The following is a 27869-nucleotide window of genomic DNA, read 5'->3' on the forward strand; positions in this document are numbered from 1 at the left end:
TTTGGCAAGTCTTCCTCTCCCTTTCCTTTTTTTGTGCAGGACCTGAGAGCATGCAGCACGACTGGCCAACCCTGTCCGAGTGTCAACGCAGAGACGTCCAAGACTTCACATTCCCAAGCACATGGCTACCGGTATCTGCCAAGGACATCGAGTGAGCATGTGAAGTGTGGGCTGCAGTGTTCATGGTTTTCTGAACCTTCATTCCAAAAATGCAACGATTTCTTCTGCTTTTCCTGCAGGGCCAAGAGCATAGTCATAATTTGGCGTTTTCACTTTTGCTTGTGGAGTTGGAGCTCCATTGGAAGGGGTGGCAGTGATCGTCGAGATAATTATTGGGTGGTGTCGTTGCAGCTTATCACAGTACATAGACTTTGGCAATGAGCTCAGCGAGCCGGCGGCCGAGCCTACGTGCGATCCAACCGACGCATACAATGTCGCTCACCTGTCCAGCACTTACCATGGAGGCCATCTGCACTACAATGGCGAAAGCCAGCTCGAAGAGGTTTGTTATCTCTAGAGCCAGTACTTTTTCCTGGCATTACAAGATTGCTCAAAACTGTCGGATAAGCTTATTGAAATATCCAAGACCATTGAACAAATTGTTCAACATTTATGTGGCTATTTATGTCTCCTAAGTTAATGAAATTGCTCCTGCGTAAGACATGTAATTTTGTACGTCATGGTGTCAATATAAGGGTAAGCCTGGTGTTGGCTTCGCGGTTAGGGTGCCAGCTTGGGATCCTAGGATCCTGGGTTCGAATCCCGGTCGATTGTTGAATTAACGCCAGGGGGGTTGACTCGGCCTGTCATCCTTCCGAGGCCGGCAAATGGAGTACCAGTTCACTTGGTAATTCCCTGTGTGTCGGAAGAGGCAGGGTTGGCGGCAGGAAGGGCATCCGGCCGTAAAACATTGCTTCAAAAAGGGGACCACGGTGCCCAAAAAAGGCTCAACCCGTGCTTTGCATGGGAAAAAATTTGTCTCCAAAGGAGGTTCCATGGGGTCAATATAAATGTTCAAAGCATGATCATGGGGTTGCCAGGCCCGATTAACCAAATCATTTGGTGTCGAGCCTTGCATAAATGTGCAGGTACAGTCACGTGAAAAAGTAAGTACACCCCATGTAAAGTTTTGACTTTTTCAACATATTTCAACATGCAGCTATTTGATCTTCATTTCAACAATATTGATAGATAAAGGTGATATAATATAACAAATATCATGAAACATTTACATTTTGTAGTCCATTGTATAATTTAAATAAACATAAATGCAAATTTCGCATGTGGAAAAAGTAAGTACACCCTTGGCTCTAATAGGTGGTATTGCCCCGTTTGGCAGAAACAACCTCAAGTAGGCGTTTCTTATAACTGTCTACCAGTCTCTGACATCGAGCCTGGTGTTGGCTCAGCGGTTAGGGTGCCGGCTTGGGATCCTTGGATCCTGGGTTCGAATCCCGGTCGATCGCTGAATTAACGCCAGGGGGGTTGACTCAGCCTGTCATCCTTCCGAGGTCGGCAAATTGAGTACCAGCTTGCTGGGATGAATGATCCCGGTGTGTACCCCGGTTTAGAATAGGTGCACCGTATCCCTGCGCATCGTAAGAGGCGACCAAGTGTTGGCGTCAGGAAGGGCATCCGGCCATAAAAACATTGCCTCAAACAGGGAACCATGATTGTCATGGGGCCCGCAAGGCTAACCCCCGCTCTAGCGGGGAAAAATGGCCTTAAAACGATCATTCTTTCATTCATTCAGTCTCTGACATCGAATGGGAGAAATTTTTGCCCACTCCTCCATGCAGAATTCTTTCAGCTGTGCGATGTTTGAAGGGTTTCTTGCATGCACAGCTCGTTTCAAATCCCCCCACATCTCGATGGGATTTAGATCCGGGCTTTGACTTGGCCATTCCAGAACCCTCCATTTCTTTCTTTTCAGCCATTCCTTGGTGGATTTACTGGTATGTTTAGGGTCATTGTCATGTTGCAGGGTCCACCTTCGGTTGAGCTTCAACTTTCCGACAGATGGCCTCACATTATCTTCAAGCACCCTCTGGTACAATGAAGAATTCATAGTGGATTATATGATGGTGAGCTGCCCAGGCCCTGATGCAGCAAAGCTGCCCCAAACCATAATATTTCCACCACCATGCTTTACAGTTGGTATCAGGTTCTTGTGGTCACATGCTGTCTTTGGTTTTTGCCAAACATGTCTTCTGGTACTGTGGCCAAATAGCTCTACCTTTGACTCATCTGTCCAGAGCACATTGTTCCAGAAGTGCTGGTCTTTGCCTAGGTGTTCATTGGCAAACTTTAGTCTTGCCCTGATGTTCTTTCTGGACAGCAAAGGTTTCCTCCTGGCACACCTCCCATGTGGATCAAATTTGTGCAGCCTCTTTCTGATGGTAGACTCGTGCACTTTGACACCAACTGTGGCAAGAGCTACCTGTAGGTCCCGTGATGACATTCTGGGGGTTCTTGGAGACTTCTTTCAGCATCTTGCGGTCTGCTCTCAGGCTGAACTTGCTGGGGCGGCCTGGCCTGAACAAGTTTGCAGTTGTGTGGAATCTTCTCCACTTGTGGATGATCTTCCGGACAGTCGAATGATCGATTTCAAATTGTTTGGAGATTTTTAAGTCCCTTCCCAGACTCGTAGGCATCTATAACCTTCTTTCTGAAGGCCTCAGAGAGCTCTTTTGATCTCGGCATGGTAACGCCGCACACTTCAACAACAAAGATCAAACAAAACGAAATGTCCGAGGTTTAAATAAGACAGGTTCCTCCAAGATCTTCTCTAACGATGTTCTAATCATTTGCACCTGAGCTAGCTGGTGCACCTGATTCTAATTTTAGGTATTTGAAGTAGTGATAAATGTAGGGGTCTACTTACTTTTTCCACATGCGAAATTAGCATTTATGTTTATTTAAATTATACAATGGACAACAAAATGTAAATGTTTCATGATATTTGTTATATTATATCACCTTTATCTATCAATATTGTTGAAATGAAGATCAAATAGCTGTATGTTGAAAAAGTCAAAACTTTACATGGGGTCTACTTACTTTTTCACGTGGCTGTATACTTCGAGTGAGCATAAGGGAGTTGAGGCTTCAGTTAAGGCCTCTGTTATGCCCAGGTGGTTCGGTAAAGATGGCTGAACAGATCAAATTCAAGGCTGTACATTAATTATGTCATCTCAAACTGAACCCCCAACCCTAGATGTTGAAGAAGTCTCTGATTCAAAAGTACAAACCCCAACCTGTGGAGGAGTTTGGAGCTCGGATTGCAAAGGCTTTGGAAAAGGTAGAATATCTCAGATGTAAAGCACTTTTGGCTTTATGAATTTTATGAACACCAAGCACATGTTAGTTGGTAAATGACATATTTACAAGTTTGATACTAACTTGTTACTGCTTTTAGAATCAGACATCTTGGGTTTTGAACAATGTGGGTGCGTTGTATTGGCGAGTCAAAGGTCACGGACAGCGAGCCATGGATTGTCTTCGGCAGGCACTGCATCTTGCACCTTATCCCATGCAGGTAGGGCAGAACATCACAGGTATGTGATCGAGGCAGTTTGTCAATCTGTTTAACGTGGTGTCCAAGCAGGTGTTGACGAATCCCCATTTTAGCACTTTCAAAAACCTTTCCTTTCGCAGTAGTTGGATAAAATATTACAGCATTTTTACCCCTTGACCAATCACATTTGCTGCTCAGACACCGCCCATGTCCTGTTTTTCTCAAGATTGTGTTGTAATGTGTTCTATGAACTCACTAGTTCTGAAGGTGATGCTACCACTCCTTCAATGTTCCCTTCAAGCAGTAATCTTTGTACATTTAAGTTGCCATTTTGTGCCATCACATGGTTTGTACGTGTGTTTTCAGGCAGTGCCTTTAATCAGCTTGGCCAATGTGCTGCTCCATACCCACGTTCTTCAGGATGCTGCTATGGTTGCCAAGATGGCGCTGGATATTGAACCGCATCTTGCCATTGGCCACTTCACCATGGGCAACGTCTACCTGGCACTGGTACGAGTCGACCTGCTAGTAAGGCAAGGCCATTTGTGCACCAATAGTGCAGGCTGCAGCAATAATGCTGCCGTTTTCTTGCACCTGCTTTTTCAAATCGTGCCGATGGCACTTTATACGTTCTATCCAATAAAGTGATGGTCCACCTGTAGCAGGTAATAGGAACGAAGAGCGCATTGGTGCAAGGAATGTTTTACTTTATGGGAGGAGAATAGAGTGAAGATGCTGATTATAGAAGTGAGTTTAATCCCCTGTTTATTAAGAAAGAAAAAATACACATTTGACATTTAGTCTCTATGGCAAATAGAAAAATATCCATCATTAGCATAAATGTTAAATTATTGTTTTACATTCGGCCAAACTCCAGGCCGAATGGTTAAGCCTCAGTGGAGCTTTACCTCCATTTGTATTTAAACTCGTGTTCTTTTCTTTCCAAAATAATTGTGATGTCTTGTGTAAATTGGAGATTGTGTGGTGGTGCTGGTGGTGGTATGCAGCATGACTTCCAGATGGCGGTCGGCTGGTACGAGTCTGCGTTGGAGCTGGAGCCGGACCTTGAGCAGGCAGCCAATCAGCTATTTGCCGTGCGATGCCACATCCTCGAGGATGACATCTCCCCCAAAACACCTCGTCAAACTGGCGAATGAATAATCTAGTCCAGGCACGAATGGCACGCACGGGGAAGGGAAAAAAAAGAAAAAAAAAAAGGGTTAAATTGGCTTCCAGAGTAAAAGTAGGTCAATGGGGGAGTCCATTTTGTTTTCCATTGCAAAAGCAAATGAAGAATAAAATGAAAAGGTTACTTGGTTTCATGCCCCGCACCCCTACTTCCCCTCTCCAGTTAAAATCTAACAGCTTACTTGATTTGTAAGCCATTCAGTTCTCAAACCACCTGGACTTCTCAGCCTGCATTCTCTCATTGCCAAAAATCTTCTTCTTGTAACTCTCAACAAGGCCATTAAAATGTTCTTCTTCTTTATCAACCTTGTTCTTCCTGGACTTCTTTTCCTAAATGGGAGGTGAGATCACAAATTAATATTCATCAACTCTAGGATTATAGGACTGAAATGAGATTAACAGATTTGGACTGACAAATGGTAAAAGGAGAACAGGCAGCCAAAAACGCATTGCAAACGAGGTAGTTATTGAGTGACAGGAATGACAAAAAGGTAGTGGAAGTGGGCCAATATCTTGATAGTGGGTTTGGGAGGAAAGCATGAGGATAAGGTTTGGCACTCAAATATTAGAATCAAAGATCAGAGAAGTGAAGTAATGGAGGTGACCTCCAATTTGAATTGCAAGGAAAGCAGGTGTGAACTTGGAGGGAAATGCAACCAGGTGGATGATGAGCAGAAGTGGGTGGAGTTGGGGAGGAGAAGCAATTTTTTTAGAATCCATAGCCGAGGCCTGTGGAAGAGCTAGTACACCATCCCTATCAGGATGTAACAGGGCAAAAGGAACAGTAGAGAGATTGGAGCGGGCAGGGTGGAGGGGAGAAAGGGGGGGGGGGGAGGGGGGGAGAAAGGGGGGAGAAAGGGGGGGGAGGGGAGGGGGTAAGAGCTGAGTTGATGACCGAGATAGAGGCAGACTTGAACAAACAATATGTGTGGGGCTGAATGAGGGCAGAAGAGGATGCATGGGTGGACAAGATAGACACAGAAGGAAACTCGGGAGGGAAAACTGTAAATTTGGAAGGAGTGAGGTGGTGGATGAGGACAAATGTCAGAAGCATCCCGAAGCACAGCACCAGCCCAGGGTGCACCCTTGTTTGCACTAGCGTGATTCTGCGCCCTCCGTGCGTCTCACCACACGTCGTTTCAGAGGGATATGCATCTTTTACCATGTCGGTGTCTTTTGGGTCTTCAGGGTCTTTGGAGTATTTTACGGTCTTCAGGGCCATTTGGGTCTTTTGGATTCTCTGGGTCTTTGGGGTGTTTTAGGTCTTTGGGGGAGGAGGGGGGGGGGTCTTTTGCATCTTTTGGATCCTCTGGGCCTTTGGGGTCTTTTGGCTCCTCTGTGTCTAATATTTTGGGTCTTTGGGGTGTTTTGGGTCGTCATGGTCTTCTCAGGGTGTTTGTGGTCTTCGGTGTCTTTTGGGTCTTCAGGGCCATTTGGGTTTTTTGGATGCTCAGGACCTTTAAGGATATTTGGGGTGTTTTGGGTCTTCAGGGGTCTTGGTGGTCTTAAGGGTATTGGGGGATTTAAAGGGTCGTCAAAGGTTTGAAGGGTCGCAGCAGTCTGATCGTAATTAATGGTTCATGGACTGTGTTTTGGAGTTAATGTTATTTGAAGAGGAAGAAGGTTTTTGTCGCATATAAACAAATATACGTTTGCTCTATTTTTAATATTTGAAGAAGAAGAAGACGTTTTAGTCGATATAAACAAACATACGTTTGCTCTATTTATAATAAGATTAGCAAAGAAAACTAGCTAACGTCCCTCCTCCTCTCCCCTCCCCAATACCAGTGGTATACAGGTTGGACAGCAAGGCTCGGATCCAGACACTATTAAAGACTCTGTGGCATCACCGACTCCATTTGAGATTACGCACTCGGCCCACGTCAGGTTAAATAAAATAAGCAACACTCTTGCGAGAGTAATAATAATAATAATGCATTTATTTGATATAGCGCTTTTCAGGAAGCCCAAAGACGCTTTGACAGAGTGCAAAACATAATGCATAGCAAAACATAAAAACAATTGCAAAAAAAGAAGAATCAATAGGGAAATATTCAAAGCACAAAGGAGGGAGAAGGAGAGGAGATAGTCAGGGGTTAGATGCTGTGGGTTAAATGTTGAATGCAGTGTTGAACAGGTGGGTCTTGAGTGATGTTTTGAATGTGGTGAGCGAGGAGGAGTCTCTGATGGTGTGAGGTAGCGAGTTCCAGAGGGTGGGAGCAGCGATGGAGAAGGCCCTGTCCCCCCAGGATCTAAATTTGGTCCGGATGGGGGGGGGGTCAGGAGGTTGGTACCAGCAGAGCGGAGGTTGCGGGTGGGAGTGTGTCTGGAGAGGAGGTCAGCCAGGTAGGATGGGGCCAGGTTATGGAGGGCTTTGTAGGTCAAGAGGAGGATTTTGTACTGGATTCTCTGGGAGATGGGGAGCCAGTGAAGCTTGTAAAGGACGGGGGTGATGTGGTCACGGGTCCGGGAATGGGTGAGTAGACGGGTGAGTAGAGTAGCTGAAACAAAAGCTGAACTGATCAGATAAGTGATGATATAGTAGTAACGTGAACTCAAACTCACCTGAGGCATCGCCTTTTTCCAGTTCAGCATCACCTTTTGCCTTTTTATTGGTTTTGTCTTGAGCTTTTCATTGGTGGGTTTTCCTTTATCTCTGTTCCTGCAGCCCACATGGAGAGAGGGATGTCTAATGCATAGTGCTTACCACAACTGCAGCAGTCGGGATACAAGTTTCCTTTTACTTACATACCTCACTTTGGGTCCACAGTGAGATGGGAGAGCGAGCATCTTTCCCTTTGACGTTTCAAATCCCATCCAAGCATTATTCTTGGCCTTCTGATCCTCAGCACACTTAATGGGTTTTTTTGAAGTTATCTTTGCTTTCCGCTTCATTTCCATTTCAGCTTTTTGCTTTTGCTGCAAATAAAGGTGTGCACATGGATAAGTAAGTTATTTTCACATCTCCAGGAAGCACCTTGGCAGATTTAAAGTATACATTCTCACCTGGGCTCTCTGTAACCTGGCTTCCTTGGCCTTAAGTTTCATGTGGTCCTCCAAAGAAAACTCCACAATGAGGCGCTGGGAACAAATCACCTGCCATCAGTCATGCCCCATCTCACTCACCACCCTCCCGCATAAGTAGACCACTTGGGTTGTACCTTTTGGTCTTCAAAGATGTGGGGGTTGTTGTTTGTGGCACGCAAAGCTTCCAAGGCCTGTGTGTGATCCCCAAATTCCACAAAGGCATACCCCCTGGAGATTCCACGCCCATGACTGTCCAATTGCTTCAGATCCTGCATTATTCGACACTGGTGCGCACACACACACATGCACACACACGTTCGTCCCTGGAACGCTAGCAATCTACATTTGTTTAAACTGCCCTTTTTATGGTACATTTTAGGAACTTCATCCTTTTTGTTCAATTTGGAACTTGGTCAGCTGCTTTACCTCTTTAACAGAAGATGCACTGCAGTTTGCCGCCTGAATGAAGATTTGTTTAAGTTGACGATCGTCCACAGACTTGGGGATGTTATGAATGCAGAGCCTCGTTCGAGAAACGAAAATGTTTAGGTTCCGCAGCCGTTTGCGATTCATCTGTTCAAACTGAAAAATAAAACTGATTAAACATGACCATGTACAACCAAACTAAACAACCTGATCAGGCAAATTACCAACATTATGGTTTATCAATATTAATAAACTACCAGTTTGGTTGGTGGTCAATCCGTTAATAAATGGTAAAACGGTGCACGATAGAAAAGGGTACAACCACAACTTGAGATGCAGCTCACCACCCAATTATCTTGTTTTGAGCTTTTATTTAATGAGAGTTTCCACTAAACTCACCTGTTTGGCTTGCTACATCTCACCCCCATTCAAAACTTAGAGTAAACATTGACGATAAATAAATACCAGGCTGGGCTGCCCAATCCAACCACAGAAAAAGTGGAAATCCACAATTAAGCTGAGGATTCCTTTTGATTAGTTTGATAGGTCAAAGAAAACTTAAATGGAGGGAAATATTGGTGATTACCTTAGTCCAGGTAGAATTGCATAGGAAGTGTGCTCCGACTGTCGTGAAAAAGAAGAAACCCTCGTGTATCATAAGTACTAAGTAGGGATCTGGAAGGCCGTATGTCGTGGAAGAATGTATCTTCGTTCCCATCACGAGGGGTGGGATATGTTAATTAGCTAGGGATTAATGGTAAATCCCCAGTATGTAATGGCCTCTGTTATTTTTCCTCTGTTCCTTATGACATGCAGCACACACACCTAGCCAGGAAATCGTGCATTTAGCATGCTAAATAAAAACCAACCGGAAGCAGGATATTGAGCACTTCCGCTGAAAACACCGACTTGGTGAGCAGGGCCATGAGGCCATGCCCTGAAGGGCAGCGATTGGTCTGGGATTGATTGGCGCAAAGACTGCGAAGATAGGACTATTGGATTGGTGGAATAGGCACGGATGATGTCAGAGCCCCGAGTATAAAAGAACGCTCTGCCCGACATTTTCTCTCTTCCCTCTTGGCTTTTCCTCGCGCTTATTCTTTGTTTCCCGAGTCCTGCCTTTGACGACGAACGATCGTGTCCCGACATCGCTCTTCTTTTTCTTCTCGTGAACGGTCACGATTTCATATCTCTTGCTTCTTGATTTCCTCGCATGTTCAGGGTTTGGTGGCGAGTGGTCGTCTCCCCGACATTTTCTCGTGGCTGTCTCTGATTTTCGGGATTAGACAACGAACGGTCGAAGTTCACGAGTTCTCTTCCCTCTTGGCCGTTCCTCGCGCTTAATTTCTACGCTTATTCTTTCTTTTCTCGAGTGCTGGCTTTGAGTTGTTGGTCATGTCCCGACATCGCTCTTCTTTGTCTTCTCGTGGCTGGCTCGCATCGTCTGGCTGTGGTGTTGAACAAGATCGTGAAGATAAGCGCAGCTGGAAGAGCGAGCTGCGTGCCAACGAGCGCGTTTTCGCACACAAGGACGTAGAGGCCTCAGATGATCTTTGACGATTCCTAACGAGGTTCAAGAGCCGATTAGAGCTATGTGCCACACAAACATTTATTTTCACAGTTGTATTTCCTTTTGTCTGTATTAGGATCTGTATGGGGGTGCTCCAATTAGGAATTTAGTTTTATCATGCATGCTTTGTGACCGGCATTTTCTTTAATAAAGCAGGTATTTTTGTACATATTATTTCCGTGTCGGGTTTGAGTTGATTATTGCAGGGTCGAAGACGTCGGGTGGACCCGTGCAGGTAAGCGCTCACGGCTTCTCCCCCACTTGTTCCCCACGCGTGTAACGAAGGTCCGCCATTGAATTAAACGCCTCGGAGTTAAAGTTTGTTTGGTCATCTGTGTCGCCCTGTGGTGTTCATCAGAGGGCAGGCACATGACAATATTTTAATGAAAAAAAAACTGTCAATTTTCTCCCCCAAACGAAAGGTTAAATAAAAAATAAATAAATATATATATTTTTAAATGACTAAATAGCAAAAAAAAACCAATTTTTTTAAACCTTTCTCCAAACCTTCAAAAATACAAAATTTTGTATTTCACCTGCAAACTTCATGATGGAGAACTGTGTTGATGTCCTCAACACCACAACCTCCATGATATCAACACTCAATTTAAACTTGCAAAATTGCAGATTTTATTTGACCAACCATTTTCACCAAAATTAGAGCTGAATTGAAGGCACGCCATCGCAAATCCCCACACTTCCCACCTGAAGCAAAGTTGAAAAGCGGCAAAATGTTCCACCATGAATGACCCAATAAAGTTTTTTTTCAATTGTTTTGACACCATCCACTGAGGCATGAACCCTGGGTCAAATCCAAAAAATCGTTATGTATTTCTTTCATCCCACAATGTTGATTGTATGAACCAAGTTTCATTTTAAAATGTGCCCGTAACTGCATTTTTTGGTATTTGACCAGTGGGGGAGGGGGGCGGGGCAGCAAATAACAAAAAAGCTACTGCCCTCACATGCTTGCCACGTGGTGATCATAACTACCAAGTTTGAGTTTCTGCACAACCTTTTTGGAGGAGACAGCATGATGCAGGGTTCGAGACAGAGCCAATTACAATATCCCCTGGTTTTGTATGAAATCCAAATACACTACTCACAATAAGTTAGGGATATTGTGGGAGTGAGTTTATTTTTATTTTTATAGGCGTTAGGGTTTATAGTATTGAAATCAAGAATGCTGTGTTTTTTCACACATTAATAACCATAGAATTAGGACCAACAACTTTTTTCAACATAATACACAAAATCAACCACACCGAAGAACCTGCCAATATCCCTAACTTATTGTGAGTAGTGTACATCGTATTTCGACGACCCCGAGCAGACGCCGCCTCTGGCCGCACACAGGAGAAACTCACCCGCGCCCTCTTTGCCAAATCTGCTTCGGAGAGTCCCTTGGCAGCAAGAGTTCCTGGTCGGATTACTGCAAAGAAACGGAAGGTTTAGACAGTGGGGTACAACATGCGCACAAAACAAACATCTAAAAAGGTGGCAAATGAGAAGGAAACTAGTTGCTAAAAATTCAAACTGAGCTATACCCTCCTTCGATACCACCTCACCCACTCAAGTAGAACAATCCTCCATTTAGTGAAATAATTTGCTACGTACGTCCTTCTCGTGCCAGGTACAAGTTCCGCCGGTCATTGGGCTGGCAATTTTTTCTCGCCATTTGCTGTGCCTCCCCACGGCTCAGTGCCAGAGCAACGAGCAGCTTCCTCCCATCCAGTACGATACCTGCATCCTTCATCAGCACCACCACCACACCCATTTACATCACAGATAATACTCGTGACACTACTTCATCCACTCCCTTTACCAGTAACTAAACTTACCTGCTCTGACCGCTCTGCTTCTGCAATGCAAGACTGTGCTGCTCCTTGGGATTTAAACTTGGCAAATGCACAGCCTGTAAACAAGATTAGGGAAGGGAGGTGAGGATGGAAAAGGTAATCACTCACCTACTTGAACTGATTTTTGATTCACATTTAAAATGGTTTGGTTTCAATTTTGTATGAAATCACTATTTGAATGAAGTATAAATGGCTGTGTATTTGCTCATTTTCATTTTTGCATAATTAATGTTAGTGTGCTCAAACATGCACACCGACCCCTCCACAAAGTAGGGCACGCACACATACCGCTCCAAAAAACTAGAAACACACTCATACCTACCCCTCCACAAAGTGTGGCACACACGCACACCTACCCCCCCTCCCACAAAACAAAACAGAGGTCATACTTCTACCCATTTTTGCACGTGTACCTCCATCATCCTCTACAATAGGCCCTCGGATGATGATCAAGAAAGCCTTTAGTTGGGTCTGTTTTATTTGGTAGGCAGAGTTTATAACATCTTAGAGATATTAAACTTGAGTACAAGAGCTCTGATCTTGTACATTCACATGGCTGATGGAAAACAATTATATCCAAAGTGCTTCCTCAATCCCAGTTTTGGCCTCTGGCTTTCTGCTGCCACTCCCGTTGTTTGCAATAACGTTTTGGATTTGCTCAGTAACAGTGACATGTCAAATGCCTTCAGAGAATTAAAAGAGATGTCATACAAGGTTTCTTTTTCACCTTCATGAAATCCAGTACACTTCAGATCGATCTTGCTGATATAAAAGGTACAGCAGGCTTTGTGATAGTTCCAGCTGCCATCAACCCATCGTTGGCAACAGCACAGATCATTGGCACAACATCACCTTTTGCTTCTGCTGCCGGTTTGATTGTATTTCATGCCTGGAATGTACTCGTTTTAAATTAATCTTCCAAATCTTCCAAATCCAAAGATTTGTACAAAACTAGCACTTGGTCCAGTGGGGTTTGATTGAGACCCAAGCTCCATCGGATTTGGATCAGTGCAAATATTTGACGATGTTCGTGAAGATGCTGCTTTTCCTGTGACAGATGTAAGGTGGGGATTAAATCAATCTGCAGAGATAATTTTTGTACAGGGCATAAAACAACAAAAAAAAAAAAGCGGACCACTGGACCTGTAGCTTATCTGGGCCCTGGCCTAAAGTTGTAACCCAAATTTTGTAGCATTGAGTGGTGGGTGTGGAGAAAAAGATTTTTGAAGAAATTGATGCACCCACCATTTTGACACTTCTGGTCACGTTATCGGCGTGGGCTCCTCAATTTAACATCAGGACCCTGTCCTAATGTAACATTCTGACTGGTGCTTTTGGAGAAAAGATTTTTGAAAAAATTTACCAAGTTGGCCAATTTGACATTTCTGGGTCACATGACCGCAAAGAGCTTTGAGATCCTCGTTAGTCAGGAGAGGAACCGTGCTGCCAAATTTCAACCGGATCGGCCCAGCGGTTTGGCCGGAAAAGTTGAAAAAGACGGACGAATGGGGGGGGGAGGGTGCACGATGATAATACTTCGGCTAGAATTTCAATTACAGATTGGCTAAAAAAAGATTAGCCACCCCCCAAAAGTCAGAACCAGAATGAATGTGAACATTCACCTTCAGCATGATACATTCACCAAAAGTAATAATAAGTATTCGCTTTTCATTTTGGACATTTTCAAGCCATTTTCCATTGGTTAGGTGGCACAATGCTGGACAGGTACTCATTTTGCTGACATTGGAAGGATGACAGGTTGAGTCAACCCACCTGGTTTTATTTTTGGCATCACCGGCTGTTTAACTCGGGATCGAAGGCCATTACTGATAAAATCTGCCTCATTCGTGGCACACTCGCAGCTTTCCACAAGGGAAGGCCTTTACACCACACAGTTTATATACCATCCATTCTTATCATTTGCACCTTAAATCTCCATGGCATTAAAAAATGAACCAGCCACACCATGGGCTTCAATTTACACCACCATGACCAACTGTATTTAGATCTGTACACTCGGCATGTTTCCAAGTCGTTCGTTCGTATTTATTTGACATCAACTATGCTTGACAAATACCACCTCAGACAATCATAGGGACTGGCAGGATGGCCTAGACGTATATACACTTGCTTTTAAACTGCTTGGCATGTGTTTGAAACCCAAACCAGCTATAAACGGTCTTCCCCGTGTTTCACAGGCAGGGCGATTCGTTAGTGTGTGCTGTCCCGTGGATGGATGTTAAACTGGACATCCTATCTGCCGGCATTAGTTGGCTGACATTAAAGATCGCACGGTGTTCTCTGTGAAGAGTAGGTGAGCTATACATCAGAGAGAGAGCGAGAGAATCGGTAGAGCGCATACCTCCGTCCACCAGGCTCAACAGTTTTTGTGTATCTCACTGAAGGGCCGAATTTATATTCTCACAAAAACATCTAATCAGTTTGTTATTGTCATGTCACGTACTCAACTCATCCACCAAGTTACTTAAATGCTCAGATCCAGATGTTCACTAAAATCGAATCAATTCGTCCTTGTCACACACACACGACCTGTCCACCAAATTTTGTCCGAATCTGTCCATAACTTTTTACGATCTCCTGCTCAGAGACAAACAAGGGTGAAAACGTTACCCTGATCCACCTTTGGTGTTGGAGGTACAATTAAATAGTAATGTAAAGCAAATTTAATTACCTAAAATTGCTCATCTCAAACATATCTCAACATCTCCGATGTAATATTTAAGTTTGGTTAACCAATCGAATCGATGTGATTGGGAACAAGTAAACGAAAAAAAAAGCATGCTTTAGGGCTACACACTTTGTTTTTTTTAAGTTAAAAAACCAATACTGTATATATATTTTTTAAATTAAATGTTGATCGATGAAAATGTACCAGAAAAGAGGACCGTGGGCCAAATTGCAGCTCTCAAGGATGTATGGAACCTATAAAACGAACGGCTCAAAGATTTGAAACGGGACAAACAAACAAAGTTCAGATGAAGTTAAATAAAAGTGTGTAAAAAGGTGCATTTATGAAGAAAAACATCGGTGTAAATTTGAACGATTGCCAACAAACCCATTCGACAGGATCATCAACGGTGCAGACGGTCCTTCAATTTCATCACCAACATCTCAGGGAACACACAGCTGATTGCACGCATATCCGATGAATGGCAATGATGCTCAGAGAGGTCAATGCACTGGTCACATGAATGACGAGGCCAATGGACCAACAAACAGTCCATGAGATCTGAACCTGGTATCACAGTATCACGAGCTACGGGCAAAGTAGACTTTGATTTAAAAAAGAAAAAAAGCCGACGTATGATGCATGTTGCGCAAGCAATTGGATCCCTGACGTGGATTCTCATGGTCCCAACCCGTGCATTTCGTTTGAAAATCACCCTTATTGGTGTTTCTCATGCAAAACCTGAACCAGGAATGCAGCACGAAGCGAGTGAAAGAGCAAAGTCTCCATCTCACCTTTGGAGCGTTCGGTGTCTGGGTGAACGACGATCCGGATGTAGCACAATGGCCCAAATTTCTGCAGCACCTTCTCCAGGTCTTCTTCATCGGTGTCAAAAGACAGGTTCCTGTCGTGTTCGGGAAGAACTAATAAAGTGACGACAACAGCAGCAAGAAAGATACTAGAGCATCGCATAATCCAAGTCGAAACAAATGGGGGTACAATTCCTAACTCCGTCAACACATGGGCACACACACACACACACACAGCCAAACATGCCATTGGAAACTAGAATGCGACTCGCCAATATGCCTCCGCATATTCCTACCACGGGTGTATGCCCTCGTTCACTATCATAAAAATAAACAAATATGATTTAAATTCTTTCAGCTGTTTTCAAGTATCACATTTTCAACCGCCATGACAGGTTTCACATCGATCGGTGAAGCAGTTTCAGAGAAGGGCTTTTAAAAAATAAACATTTTTGGCTGGTATACCACTTCACCTATGATATTATCATGCTTTTGTTCCCCATTGGGAGTACTTCACAATGTGCCCAAGTTTAAAATTTTTCCATTCAGCGGTTTCTGAGAAATAATTTTTTAATTATTTGCTTTTAATCCAAGATGGCTGCCATACCACGTAACCTATGACGTCACGCATATCATGAAAATATTCTGCATGGATGTCGCTCCTACCCTGAAAGTTTCATCTCAATCGGACATATGGTTGCTGAGAAAAACGAGGTTTAGCCCGTACAGACGGACGGACAACCCGAAAACATAACTTTGTCAGCGGAGGCATGAAAATAAATGGCTACAAATCCTGAGTCCACCTCCAAATCCTCAGGAAAATGGGTACACAACTGCACCCCACCACTAAAATACGATTGTCAATGAGGAATCTGTACCTGATGAAAATGGTGCATCCTTCACCTACGTCACTTGGTCGGGTTTCAGGTTCTGGAGAATTCCCTCCTGATTGGCAGGGTGTCAAAGGGCGGGGATACGGGCGACAAAAACGCAGTGGATTGAGTGATGCATCTCCACACTAAGGTTAAGTGCACAGTGCTCAAGGCCAGGGGGTACTATTCTTGGGGAGACAAAAACACGTTGAGTGCGCGACTGCACGCAGTCTTACTAGATGCCCAGGTCCAATTTTAGACGAGATGGCAGTATTTTCCCCTTCCATAAGTAAAGATTAATAAAAAATGCGTAAATTCAGAATACAAACGTGCCAGTGGATTTGCCGGATTGCAAACCATTTTTCAATTGAGAACCAATGCCAATTGTGATTATGACTTCATCAGAAGCTCATCCAATCCAATCAGTTTGAACCATTTGTGGTAAAGGGAGGAGGGAGAAGTGGAGCTCACATCGAAGTGACAAACACTTCACCTTCAAAATCAGATTCCAGCAATTCATCAGTGTCAATGCTCTCATTTTCATCTTCGCCTTTCTCATCATCTTCTTCATCTTCGTCTATTTCCTCATCGCCTTCTTCCTCACTAACTCTGCAATCCAAAGGAAGGAGAAAATGTAAAGCAAGTGTCAGTCTGTGGAAAGCACCCTTTTGATTGCAACCAGACAGCCCCCCCCCCCTCCCCTCAAGTCTCAACAAAACAATCCACCACACCCTCCCCTCCCTACCTGCAACCACCAACCACACATTCCCACAACCACTTCCCAGGCAATTTCATCCACACGTCCCAACACCACAATTTCCAAAATCTGTCCTTACAGCGGTGTGGACAGTTTGAGAGAAGTTGCTGAACTTTTCAAGTGTTTCACGGTGTCCTTTGCTTTCCCTGCATCATTATCAAAAACAATGAAAAAAAGATTAGCAAACACCCAAACATATGGGAGCAAACAATATTGAACTCAATAAATAACATGAAAATCGCTGGAGCACAAACCTTGAGGCTTTGCGATGACTTCATACTCGTCTTTTGGAATAGCCCAGTCAATTGCGACAGGACGTCCTAAAAACAACACGCACTTCATTTTAGCTTCCCATCCAAAATCTGGCTTCAAAATGGTAAAGAAAGCACTACCATCTTCTCGGTTCGTGTTCCTGTTTTCTTCAATCAGTTCGTGTCCGTCAATAAATAAAATGTTCGTGTTTTCTTTTTTGCAGTTCATAAAACAATTATGAAGTCATCCAGGCCTCTCTCACCCTTAATCTGCTGTAGATTCATTTCTTTCAAGGCGCGAGCAGCATCTTGTATCTTCGAATACTGCACAAACCCAAAGCCTTTCATCTTCCCATCTGGGAACACCATGAATAACCGTTATGAGAAATTAACAGCAGCAAAAACCATCATATTAATCTGATTTGGAAATACATTCACCAACTACAAACTCGTACACCATTGAAATGTACATTCACAATAAAACTACTGCATTTTTTGTGGCATGGAAAAGCTACAAGGCTCGTGCAGCGTGCACATGCATTGTATGCAGGCCATGGAGGTGCTGCATCAGTGAATCCCTGAACCAGGCACGGATGAGAATTGAGAGCACTGCCATTCCAATTTCCGACCAGTCAGCACACCCGCCGCGAGAGGCGAGGTCAGCACACCCGCCGCGAGAGGCGAGGCCCGCACACCCGCCGCGAGAGAAGAGCACACCCTCCGTGAGAGGCGAGGCAAGCACGGCCACGGCGAGGCGAGGTGAGGCAAGCAAGGCCACCGCGAGAGGCGAGGCGAGGCAAGCACGGCCACCGCGAGAGGCGAGGCGAGGCAAGCACGGCCACCGCGAGGCAAGGCGAGGCAAGCAAGGCCACCGCGAGAGGCGAGGCCAGCACACCCGCCGCGAGAGGCGAGGTCAGCACACCCTCCGTGAGAGGCGGGGCCAGCACACCCTCCGTGAGAGGCGAGGCGAGGCAAGCACGGCCACGGCGAGAGACAAGGCAAGCACGGCCACCACAAGAGGCAAGGTGAGGCAAGCAAGGCCACCGCGAGAGGCGAGGCGAGGCAAGCACGGCCACCGCGAGAGGCGAGGCGAGGCAAGCACGGCCACCGCGAGAGGTGAGGCGAGGCAAGCACGGCCACCGCGAGAGGCGAGGCGAGGCAAGCAAGGCCACCGCGAGAGGCGAGGCAAGCACGGCCACCGCGAGAGGCGAGGCGAGGCAAGCACGGCCACCGCGAGGCGAGGCGAGGCAAGCACGGCCACCGCAAGAGGCGAGGCGAGGCAAGCACGGCCACCGCGAGAGGCGAGGCGAGGCAAGCAAGGCCACCATGAGAGGTGAGGCAAGCAAGGCCACCGCGAGAGGGGAGGCGAGGCAAGCACGGCCACCGCGAGAGGCGAGGCGAGGCAAGCATGGCCACCACGAGAGGCGAGGCAAGCAAGGCCACCGCGAGAGGCGAGGCAAGCACGGCCACCGCGAGAGGCGAGGCGAGGCAAGCACGGCCACCGCGAGAGGTGAGACGAGGCAAGCAAGGCCACCGCGAGAGGCGAGGCGAGGCAAGCACGGCCACCGCGAGAGGTGAGGTGAGGCAAGCACGGCCACCGTGAGAGGTGAGGCGAGGCAAGCACGGCCACCGCGAGAGGAGAGGCGAGGCAAGCACGGCCACCGCGAGAGGAGAGGTGAGGCAAGCAAGGCCACCGCGAGAGGAAAGGCAAGGCAAGCATGGCCACCACGAGAGGCGAGGAAAGCACGGCCACTGCGAGAGGCAAGGAAAGCACGGCCACAATGAGAGGTGAGGAGAGGCAAACATGGCCACCACGAGAGGTGAGGCGAGGCAAGCACGGCCACCGCGAGAGGTGAGGTGAGGCAAGCACGGCCACCGCGAGAGGCGAGGCGAGGCAAGCACGGCCACCGCGAGAGGCGAGGCGAGGCAAGCACGGCCACCGCGAGAGGAAAGGTAAGGCAAGCACGGCCACCGCGAGAGGCGAGGAAAGCACGGCCACTGCGAGAGGCAAGGAAAGCACGGCCACCATGAGAGGTGAGGAGAGGCAAACATGGCCACCACGAGAGGTGAGGCGAGGCAAGCACGGCCACCGCGAGAGGCGAGGCGAGGCAAGCACGGCCACCACGAGAGGAGAGATGAGGCAAGCAAGGCCACCGCGAGAGGCGAGGCCAGCACGGCCACCGCGAGAGGCGAGGCGAGGCAAGCACGGCCACCGCGAGAGGAGAGATGAGGCAAGCACGGCCACCACGAGAGGAGAGATGAGGCAAGCAAGGCCACCGCGAGAGGAGAGATGAGGCAAGCACGGCCACCGCGAGAGGAGAGATGAGGCAAGCACGGCCACCGCGAGAGGAGAGATGAGGCAAGCAAGGCCACCGCGAGAGGCGAGGCAAGCACGGCCACCGCGAGAGGCGAGGCGAGGCAAGCACGGCCACCGCGAGAGGAGAGATGAGGCAAGCACGGCCACCACGAGAGGCGAGGCCAGCACGGTGGCTGAAGGGAACATCTGACTGTTCCCTTCAGCCGTTCATAAGTTATCACGGCAACGAAAACCTATCACGGATGCACGGACGGACAACCCGAAAACAATGCCTATGAAGACTTCAACGGCCGAAGCATAACAATAAATAAAGAGTATTATTTGAAAAATAACTGGGGTGGTCATGTGTGGGTGTGAGGGTGAGGTGGTGCATGAAAAGTGGGTTTTGGCCGCTGTTGATGTCGCCATGGAAACCGTTGATGCTTATACCTTAGGATAAAACGATACAGGTGCTTAATTGCACATTAAAACGGTGACATGAAATAAAGTGTCAAGATCCGAGTAAATGTTGGCGAGCTATAAATGTGTACTGGTACCAAGTTTAGACAAAAACTATTCTTATCGAAACGTCACATCAATACTGTACTGTGTACATATCTTCCGTACTTTAGCCGAACAAGGTGTCTGAACTTGTACACGCAAGACCTTAGGGTGAGAAATTACTCTGGGGAACATGACAACAATGAATGAAGGGGAACAATGAAAAAGGCTAAATGCAAAACAACAGTCCCAGACAAGTGTCATTTCAAATACTCAGTTCCCTGCAAATGGTGTCAAACGGGAGTCCGACTGTCCGAGCAGAGGTCGGTCAATCCCACGATGCCTTGCTCATCTTTTTCACCTTTCAAATTGTGGTATTGAGAGAATAACGGCATCACTGACAAATGTTGCCAAACCCAAAAAATGAACAACAGTGCTCAGATCGTCGGGCGGCTTTGCAGGGATCGTTAACTGCAGACGGCGTTTGTCGACGTCAGTAAAGGACCTCACAAGTGCACAGCCGGTGGAAATTCTCACGCAAGTCAAACTCGAGGGGACATCAGAATATGCCAGCATTAAACACATTAAACATCAAATGATGGATAAATAAACACAGCATGATGGATTTGAACCTGGAATCCCCCTCCAAAAAAACTAACCTGGATTTGAGTCAGGCCTGGCACAGCGGAAATGAAAGAACCCAGGAAACAAAAACCTGGAACACTTGTACATTCTGTATTTGGGGAAGGTTGCACTCTATATTTGGGGGAAGTTCAGAGAAAACCTCGCAGAGAGAAATAAATAGATACATTAAAGGGAGAGTAAAACAGCAAAGTCATATTTCACCTTTCTGTGGAATGCTCGCTTCCAACACGTCACCAAACGGAGAAAACGCAGCCTGAAGATCCTTGGTGGAACACTGCAAGTGAGAGAAGGCCCTCATTTTACAAGCCAATCTCATTCAAAAGCAATGCTCTCCTCTTCATCCACTGGATCTCAAAGCAGGACATCACGGGCTGCACACACGGCTCGTGATATTTCAATCAAAGCAGGACATCACCGGCTGCACACACGGCTCGTGATATTTCAATCAAAGCAGGACATCACCGGCTGCACACACGGCTCGTGATATTTCAATCAAAGCAGGACATCACGGGCTGCACACACGGCTCGTGATATTTCAATCAAAGCAGGACATCACGGGCTGCACACACGGCTCGTGATATTTCAATCAAAGCAGGACATCACCGGCTGCACACATGGCTTGTGATGTTTCAATCAAAGCAGGACATCACGGGCTGCACACACGGCTCGTGATATTTCAATCAAAGCAGGACATCACGGGCTGCACACACGGCTCGTGATATTTCAATCAAAGCAGGACATCACCGGCTGCACACACGGCTCGTGATATTTCAATCAAAGCAGGACATCACCGGCTGCACACATGGCTTGTGATGTTTCAATCAAAGCAGGACATCACGGGCTGCACACATGGCTTGTGATGTTTCAATCAAAGCAGGACATCACGGGCTGCACACATGGCTCGTGATGTTTCAATCAAAGCAGGACATCACGGGCTGCACACACGGCTTGTGATGTTTCAATCAAAACAGGACATCACGGGCTGCACACATGGCTCGTGATGTTTCAATCAAAGCAGGACATCACGGGCTGCACACACGGCTTGTGATGTTTCAATCAAAGCAGGACATCACGGGCTGCACACATGGCTCGTGATGTTTCAATCAAAGCAGGACATCACGGGCTGCACACACGGCTCGTGATGTTTCAATCAAAGCAGGACATCACGGGCTGCACACACGGCTCGTGATGTTTCAATCAAAGCAGGACATCACGGGCTGCACACATGGCTTGTGATGTTTCAATCAAAGCAGGACATCACGGGCTGCACACATGGCTTGTGATGTTTCAATCAAAGCAGGACATCACGGGCTGCACACATGGCTTGTGATGTTTCAATCAAAGCAGGACATCACGGGCTGCACACATGGCTTGTGATGTTTCAATCAAAGCAGGACATCACGGGCTGCACACACGGCTTGTGATGTTTCAATCAAAGCAGGACATCACGGGCTGCACACATGGCTCGTGATGTTTCAATCAAAGCAGGACATCACGGGCTGCACACACGGCTCGTGATATTTCAATCAAAGCAGGACATCACCGGCTGCACACACGGCTTGTGATGTTTCAATCAAAGCAGGACATCACGGGCTGCACACACGGCTCGTGATATTTCAATCAAAGCAGGACATCACGGGCTGCACACACGGCTTGTGATATTTCAATCAAAGCAGGACATCACGGGCTGCACACACGGCTTGTGATATTTCAATCAAAGCAGGACATCACCGGCTGCACACACGGCTTGTGATATTTCAATCAAAGCAGGACATCACGGGCTGCACACACGGCTTGTGATATTTCAATCAAAGCAGGACATCACCGGCTGCACACACGGCTTGTGATGTTTCAATCAAAGCAGGACATCACGGGCTGCACACATGGCTTGTGATGTTTCAATCAAAGCAGGACATCACGGGCTGCACACACGGCTTGTGATGTTTCAATCAAAGCAGGACATCACGGGCTGCACACATGGCTCGTGATGTTTCAATCAAAGCAGGACATCACGGGCTGCACACACGGCTCGTGATATTTCAATCAAAGCAGGACATCACCGGCTGCACACACGGCTTGTGATGTTTCAATCAAAGCAGGACATCACGGGCTGCACACACGGCTCGTGATATTTCAATCAAAGCAGGACATCACGGGCTGCACACACGGCTTGTGATATTTCAATCAAAGCAGGACATCACGGGCTGCACACACGGCTTGTGATATTTCAATCAAAGCAGGACATCACGGGCTGCACACACGGCTCGTGATATTTCAATCAAAGCAGGACATCACGGGCTGCACACACGGCTCGTGATATTTCAATCAAAGCAGGACATCACCGGCTGCACACATGGCTTGTGATATTTCAATCAAAGCAGGACATCACCGGCTGCACACACGGCTCGTGATATTTCAATCAAAGCAGGACATCACGGGCTGCACACACGGCTCGTGATATTTCAATCAAAGCAGGACATCACCGGCTGCACACACGGCTTGTGATGTTTCAATCAAAGCAGGACATCACGGGCTGCACACACGGCTCGTGATATTTCAATCAAAGCAGGACATCACGGGCTGCACACACGGCTCGTGATATTTCAATCAAAGCAGGACATCACCGGCTGCACACATGGCTTGTGATATTTCAATCAAAGCAGGACATCACGGGCTGCACACACGGCTCGTGATATTTCAATCAAAGCAGGACATCACCGGCTGCACACACGGCTTGTGATGTTTCAATCAAAGCAGGACATCACGGGCTGCACACACGGCTCGTGATATTTCAATCAAAGCAGGACATCACCGGCTGCACACACGGCTTGTGATGTTTCAATCAAAGCAGGACATCACGGGCTGCACACACGGCTTGTGATATTTCAATCAAAGCAGGACATCACGGGCTGCACACACGGCTCGTGATATTTCAATCAAAGCAGGACATCACCGGCTGCACACATGGTTTGTGATATTTCAATCAAAGCAGGACATCACCGGCTGCACACACGGCTTGTGATATTTCAATCAAAGCAGGACATCACGGGCTGCACACACGGCTCGTGATGTTTCAATCAAAGCAGGACATCACCGGCTGCACACACGGCTCGTGATATTTCAATCAAAGCAGGACATCACGGGCTGCACACATGGCTTGTGATGTTTCAATCAAAGCAGGACATCACCGGCTGCACACACGGCTCGTGATATTTCAATCAAAGCAGGACATCACGGGCTGCACACACGGCTCGTGATATTTCAATCAAAGCAGGACATCACGGGCTGCACACACGGCTCGTGATATTTCAATCAAAGCAGGACATCACCGGCTGCACACACGGCTCGTGATATTTCAATCAAAGCAGGACATCACGGGCTGCACACACGGCTCGTGATATTTCAATCAAAGCAGGACATCACGGGCTGCACACACGGCTTGTGATATTTCAATCAAAGCAGGACATCACGGGCTGCACACACGGCTCGTGATATTTCAATCAAAGCAGGACATCACCGGCTGCACACACGGCTTGTGATGTTTCAATCAAAGCAGGACATCACGGGCTGCACACACGGCTTGTGATATTTCAATCAAAGCAGGACATCACGGGCTGCACACACGGCTCGTGATATTTCAATCAAAGCAGGACATCACCGGCTGCACACATGGTTTGTGATATTTCAATCAAAGCAGGACATCACCGGCTGCACACACGGCTTGTGATATTTCAATCAAAGCAGGACATCACGGGCTGCACACACGGCTCGTGATGTTTCAATCAAAGCAGGACATCACCGGCTGCACACACGGCTCGTGATATTTCAATCAAAGCAGGACATCACGGGCTGCACACATGGCTTGTGATGTTTCAATCAAAGCAGGACATCACCGGCTGCACACACGGCTCGTGATATTTCAATCAAAGCAGGACATCACGGGCTGCACACACGGCTCGTGATATTTCAATCAAAGCAGGACATCACGGGCTGCACACACGGCTCGTGATATTTCAATCAAAGCAGGACATCACCGGCTGCACACACGGCTCGTGATATTTCAATCAAAGCAGGACATCACGGGCTGCACACACGGCTCGTGATATTTCAATCAAAGCAGGACATCACGGGCTGCACACACGGCTTGTGATATTTCAATCAAAGCAGGACATCACGGGCTGCACACACGGCTTGTGATATTTCAATCAAAGCAGGACATCACGGGCTGCACACACGGCTTGTGATATTTCAATCAAAGCAGGACATCACGGGCTGCACACACGGCTTGTGATATTTCAATCAAAGCAGGACATCACGGGCTGCACACACGGCTTGTGATATTTCAATCAAAGCAGGACATCACCGGCTGCACACACGGCTTGTGATATTTCAATCAAAGCAGGACATCACGGGCTGCACACACGGCTTGTGATATTTCAATCAAAGCAGGACATCACCGGCTGCACACACGGCTTGTGATATTTCAATCAAAGCAGGACATCACGGGCTGCACACACGGCTTGTGATATTTCAATCAAAGCAGGACATCACGGGCTGCACACACGGCTCGTGATATTTCAATCAAAGCACGGCCCGCAGAAATGTGTTTAAAATCATCATTGAATTTCATAAAAATGGTGTTTCGTTGATTCATTCGAAGTTTGGCTTCATAAATTGACGTGCCCGAGGCCGATGCATTTATCGAGTTTGAAAAAATAGGGATAAGCTGTAAAATATGATTACCTTCCTTGTTCGATCCCCAAGACGTGTTTGCCAAAGCTACATATCGGTGTCATTAAACAAAAAGAAACAAAGGTTGTGATTTCCCAGCACCGTGTCATGATACATCTTCGCAACCACATCAAAGTGATCCTCTTGTGTGATGTCCGACACACCTCGGGATGCACACGATGTCTTGAGGGTGTCAACAGTCACAGGCAATTGAAACAAAACGTTTTGCTATTTGTTATACCGTTCAAGATCACCTACAGAAAGACCTTTGGTGGTTCTGGTGGTGACGTCACTGGCCGGAGCCTGCTGTAGAAAAGCAATCTCTCCATCTTCATCGTTTCAGCAATATTTCCCCTTTGTTTTGGATTCTCTAAGGTTTGTATAAATTATGTACCAATCCACTCTTAATCAAAACGAAGGCAATCAATGAATTCATTAATTAATCATTCATTCAATCAATCAATCACTATAGAGCAATCCCACTTACCACGCCTCCTCCCCCCCAAGCCCTCTCCCTCCCACACGTCTCCCTGCTCTCAAATGTTGTGTGCTCTCAAGTGTTTGTGTGCTTCCCCTTCTCTCCCCATCTTGTTTTCCGCTCTCTCTTTTTATATATTTTGTTTGTCTGGTTGATTTGTTTGTGAAGTAAATGTTAGCTCTTTCACGAGCCTCGATTCAGTATACAAAAAAAAAAAAAAACAAAAAAAAAAAAAACCAAATGGCGTTGATGGTTTTACCTTGAAGCTCAAGTTTCTCACGATCAGACGAGCTTTCTTTGAAGATTTTTTCGTTGCTGGGGCTTTGTTTGACTGGCTTGGCCTCTCTCTACACCCTGTGCGGAGAAATGGCATATTGGTTAGCAATCCAACATAATCCATAAAGGAAAAACAACAACAACAACAACGTTTTACGACCATTTCCCTCACACATTTTTTTTTTCTCTTAGATAATCAAATTCTTGCATTGCTTCATACAGTTGGGATCCATCGCCGGGGCCGGAGGGACACCCATCGCCGGGGACGGAGGGACACCCATCGCCGGGGACGGAGGGACACCCATCGCCGGGGACGGAGGGACACCCATCGCCGGGGACGGAGGGACACCCATCGCCGGGGACGGAGGGACACCCATCGCCGGGGACGGAGGGACACCCATCGCCGGGGACGGAGGGACATCCATCGCCGGGGACGGAGGGACATCCATCGCCGGGGACGGGGGGACACCCATCGCCGAGGACGGAGCGACACCCATCGCCGGGGACGGGGGGACACCCATCGCCGGGGACGGGGGGACACCCATCGCCGGGGACGGGGGACACCCATCGCCGGGGACGGGGGACACCCATCGCCGGGGACGGGGGACACCCATCGCCGGGGACGGAGGGACATCCATCGGCGGGAACGGAGGGACATCCATCGCCGGGCACAGCACGGACAATTTTTAAAGTCTTTGGCGTGACGGAGCCGGGGGTCGAACCACGACCTCGCAGACTCAGAGAGGACCCTGTAACCATGACACCACCAAGCCTGGTGAAGATATAGTTGTGGTCGAGTGTGCAGAGTCGGGCATCCAAGACTTGGCAGAGTGTTCAGAAAGCTTATGTTAAAATTGGTCTTAACAAGCGTTTGCTCCTGACGACCTCACATCTTCAAGGTAAATCCAAAGACCCAGTCCACGATCTGACACCAGGAATCACATTCAGGATAGAATGTGCTGAAGATCAAAATCAGTTCATTAATATGACAACTTTGTCCATTTGAACATTCCATTGGTTTCATTCACATTGCAACGAACTTACCGAGTTCTCAAAAATCATAATGAACCTATGTTGGTCACGTGACGAACAAGAGGCCTGGGAGGCGGCCCCTGGATTGGGCTAGTATAGGTGAGTTACCCCAGTGTTTAACTTTAAGGTCTATCCCCTCCCCTCCCACAACAACAATCACCACCACCACCACCACCACCACCACCACCACTTCAAAAAGAGTACAAAACCTAGCCAAGGTGCACGAACCCGTGATGCTTATTTGTGTAAAAGTAAAACACGAATCCCGCAGGTCGTACCCTGTCCTTCCGCGTCCACAGCTCGGACCTTCCTATTGGCGAGGCGTAGGTGGACCCGCCGCCCGTCAACCTCCAACACCTGTCCCAGTGCACGCTGTGCGTCACTCGCCAGAGAGAAGGTAACGTATCCGTAACCTCGACCCTCATCTTCACCTGGTCAGGAACACGGGTGCCGATTAGAGACCACCAGCACCATACGATACATCAACATCCGTTCACCCATTGGCGCAAGACCTTCCCCCATTGTCTCAAGAGCTTCACCTTTTCTTTTCACCACGAAGCAGCGCTTCACAGGACCGAGCTGTTCGAAGGTGCGTCGCAGGGCGTCAGAGTCGGCACCAGGAGCGAGGTTTTGTACGAATACAGTACTCTTACACGCGGATTGCACTGGGTCCGCCATCTTACTGCTCCGGAACAGGAAGCGCATCATCCGCTTCACACGTTTAATTGGAAACAAACGCACAAGGAGCCTCAACATTTCTCAAAACGAAAAACTTTTCAAATTTCTCGAAACTAAAAGCCTTCAGATTTCTCCTTACTGCAATCAAAAAACAACTTCAGTACGTGACGAGAGACCAGCGACTAAATTTATGTGCTTCTTATACACCGCCTATACAGGAAGGTTGTTCGGACGACAGGAGGTTTGGATCCATGGGATTCTTTATAC

The 27869-nt window shown here is 47.2% G+C and overlaps 2 protein-coding genes across 3 annotated transcripts in view; one reads left to right on the forward strand and one right to left on the reverse strand.

Moving 5' to 3' along the window:
- Positions 1–5010, forward strand: part of TTC17 (tetratricopeptide repeat domain 17) — a 56685-nt gene extending 51675 nt beyond the window's left edge. The window contains exons 20-25 of one of the 2 annotated variants that reach the window (XM_068124175.2): positions 40–151; positions 352–502; positions 3218–3301; positions 3419–3538; positions 3884–4027; positions 4525–5010. In XM_068124175.2, the coding sequence (XP_067980276.2) occupies positions 40–151; positions 352–502; positions 3218–3301; positions 3419–3538; positions 3884–4027; positions 4525–4674 (761 nt within the window). In that variant the 3' untranslated portion in view covers positions 4675–5010. Of the gene's footprint in view, positions 1–39; positions 152–351; positions 503–3217; positions 3302–3418; positions 3539–3883; positions 4051–4524 lie in introns of both variants that reach the window. The other variant, XM_068124174.2, reaches the window with a different exon arrangement.
- RBM28 (RNA binding motif protein 28) lies at positions 4266–27636 on the reverse strand. Its single transcript, XM_068096403.2, has 20 exons — positions 27464–27636; positions 27203–27355; positions 25876–25970; positions 20609–20681; positions 17229–17321; positions 16969–17034; positions 16794–16860; positions 16451–16566; positions 15964–16030; positions 15071–15180; positions 11570–11643; positions 11346–11478; positions 11096–11160; positions 8159–8314; positions 7867–8016; positions 7712–7786; positions 7458–7624; positions 7271–7367; positions 4888–5035; positions 4266–4679 (listed from the first exon to the last, which is right to left on the reverse strand). The coding sequence occupies exons 1-19, from the start codon at positions 27630–27632 to the stop codon at positions 4904–4906; spliced, it is 2058 nt and encodes a 685-aa protein (XP_067952504.2). The 5' UTR covers positions 27633–27636; the 3' UTR covers positions 4266–4679; positions 4888–4903.
- Positions 27637–27869: the final 233 nt, after the last annotated feature.

Source organism: Myxine glutinosa, chromosome 8 (assembly GCF_964187855.1).
Source record: "Myxine glutinosa chromosome 8, kmMyxGlut1.1, whole genome shotgun sequence".
Classification (NCBI taxonomy): domain Eukaryota; kingdom Metazoa; phylum Chordata; class Myxini; order Myxiniformes; family Myxinidae; genus Myxine; species Myxine glutinosa.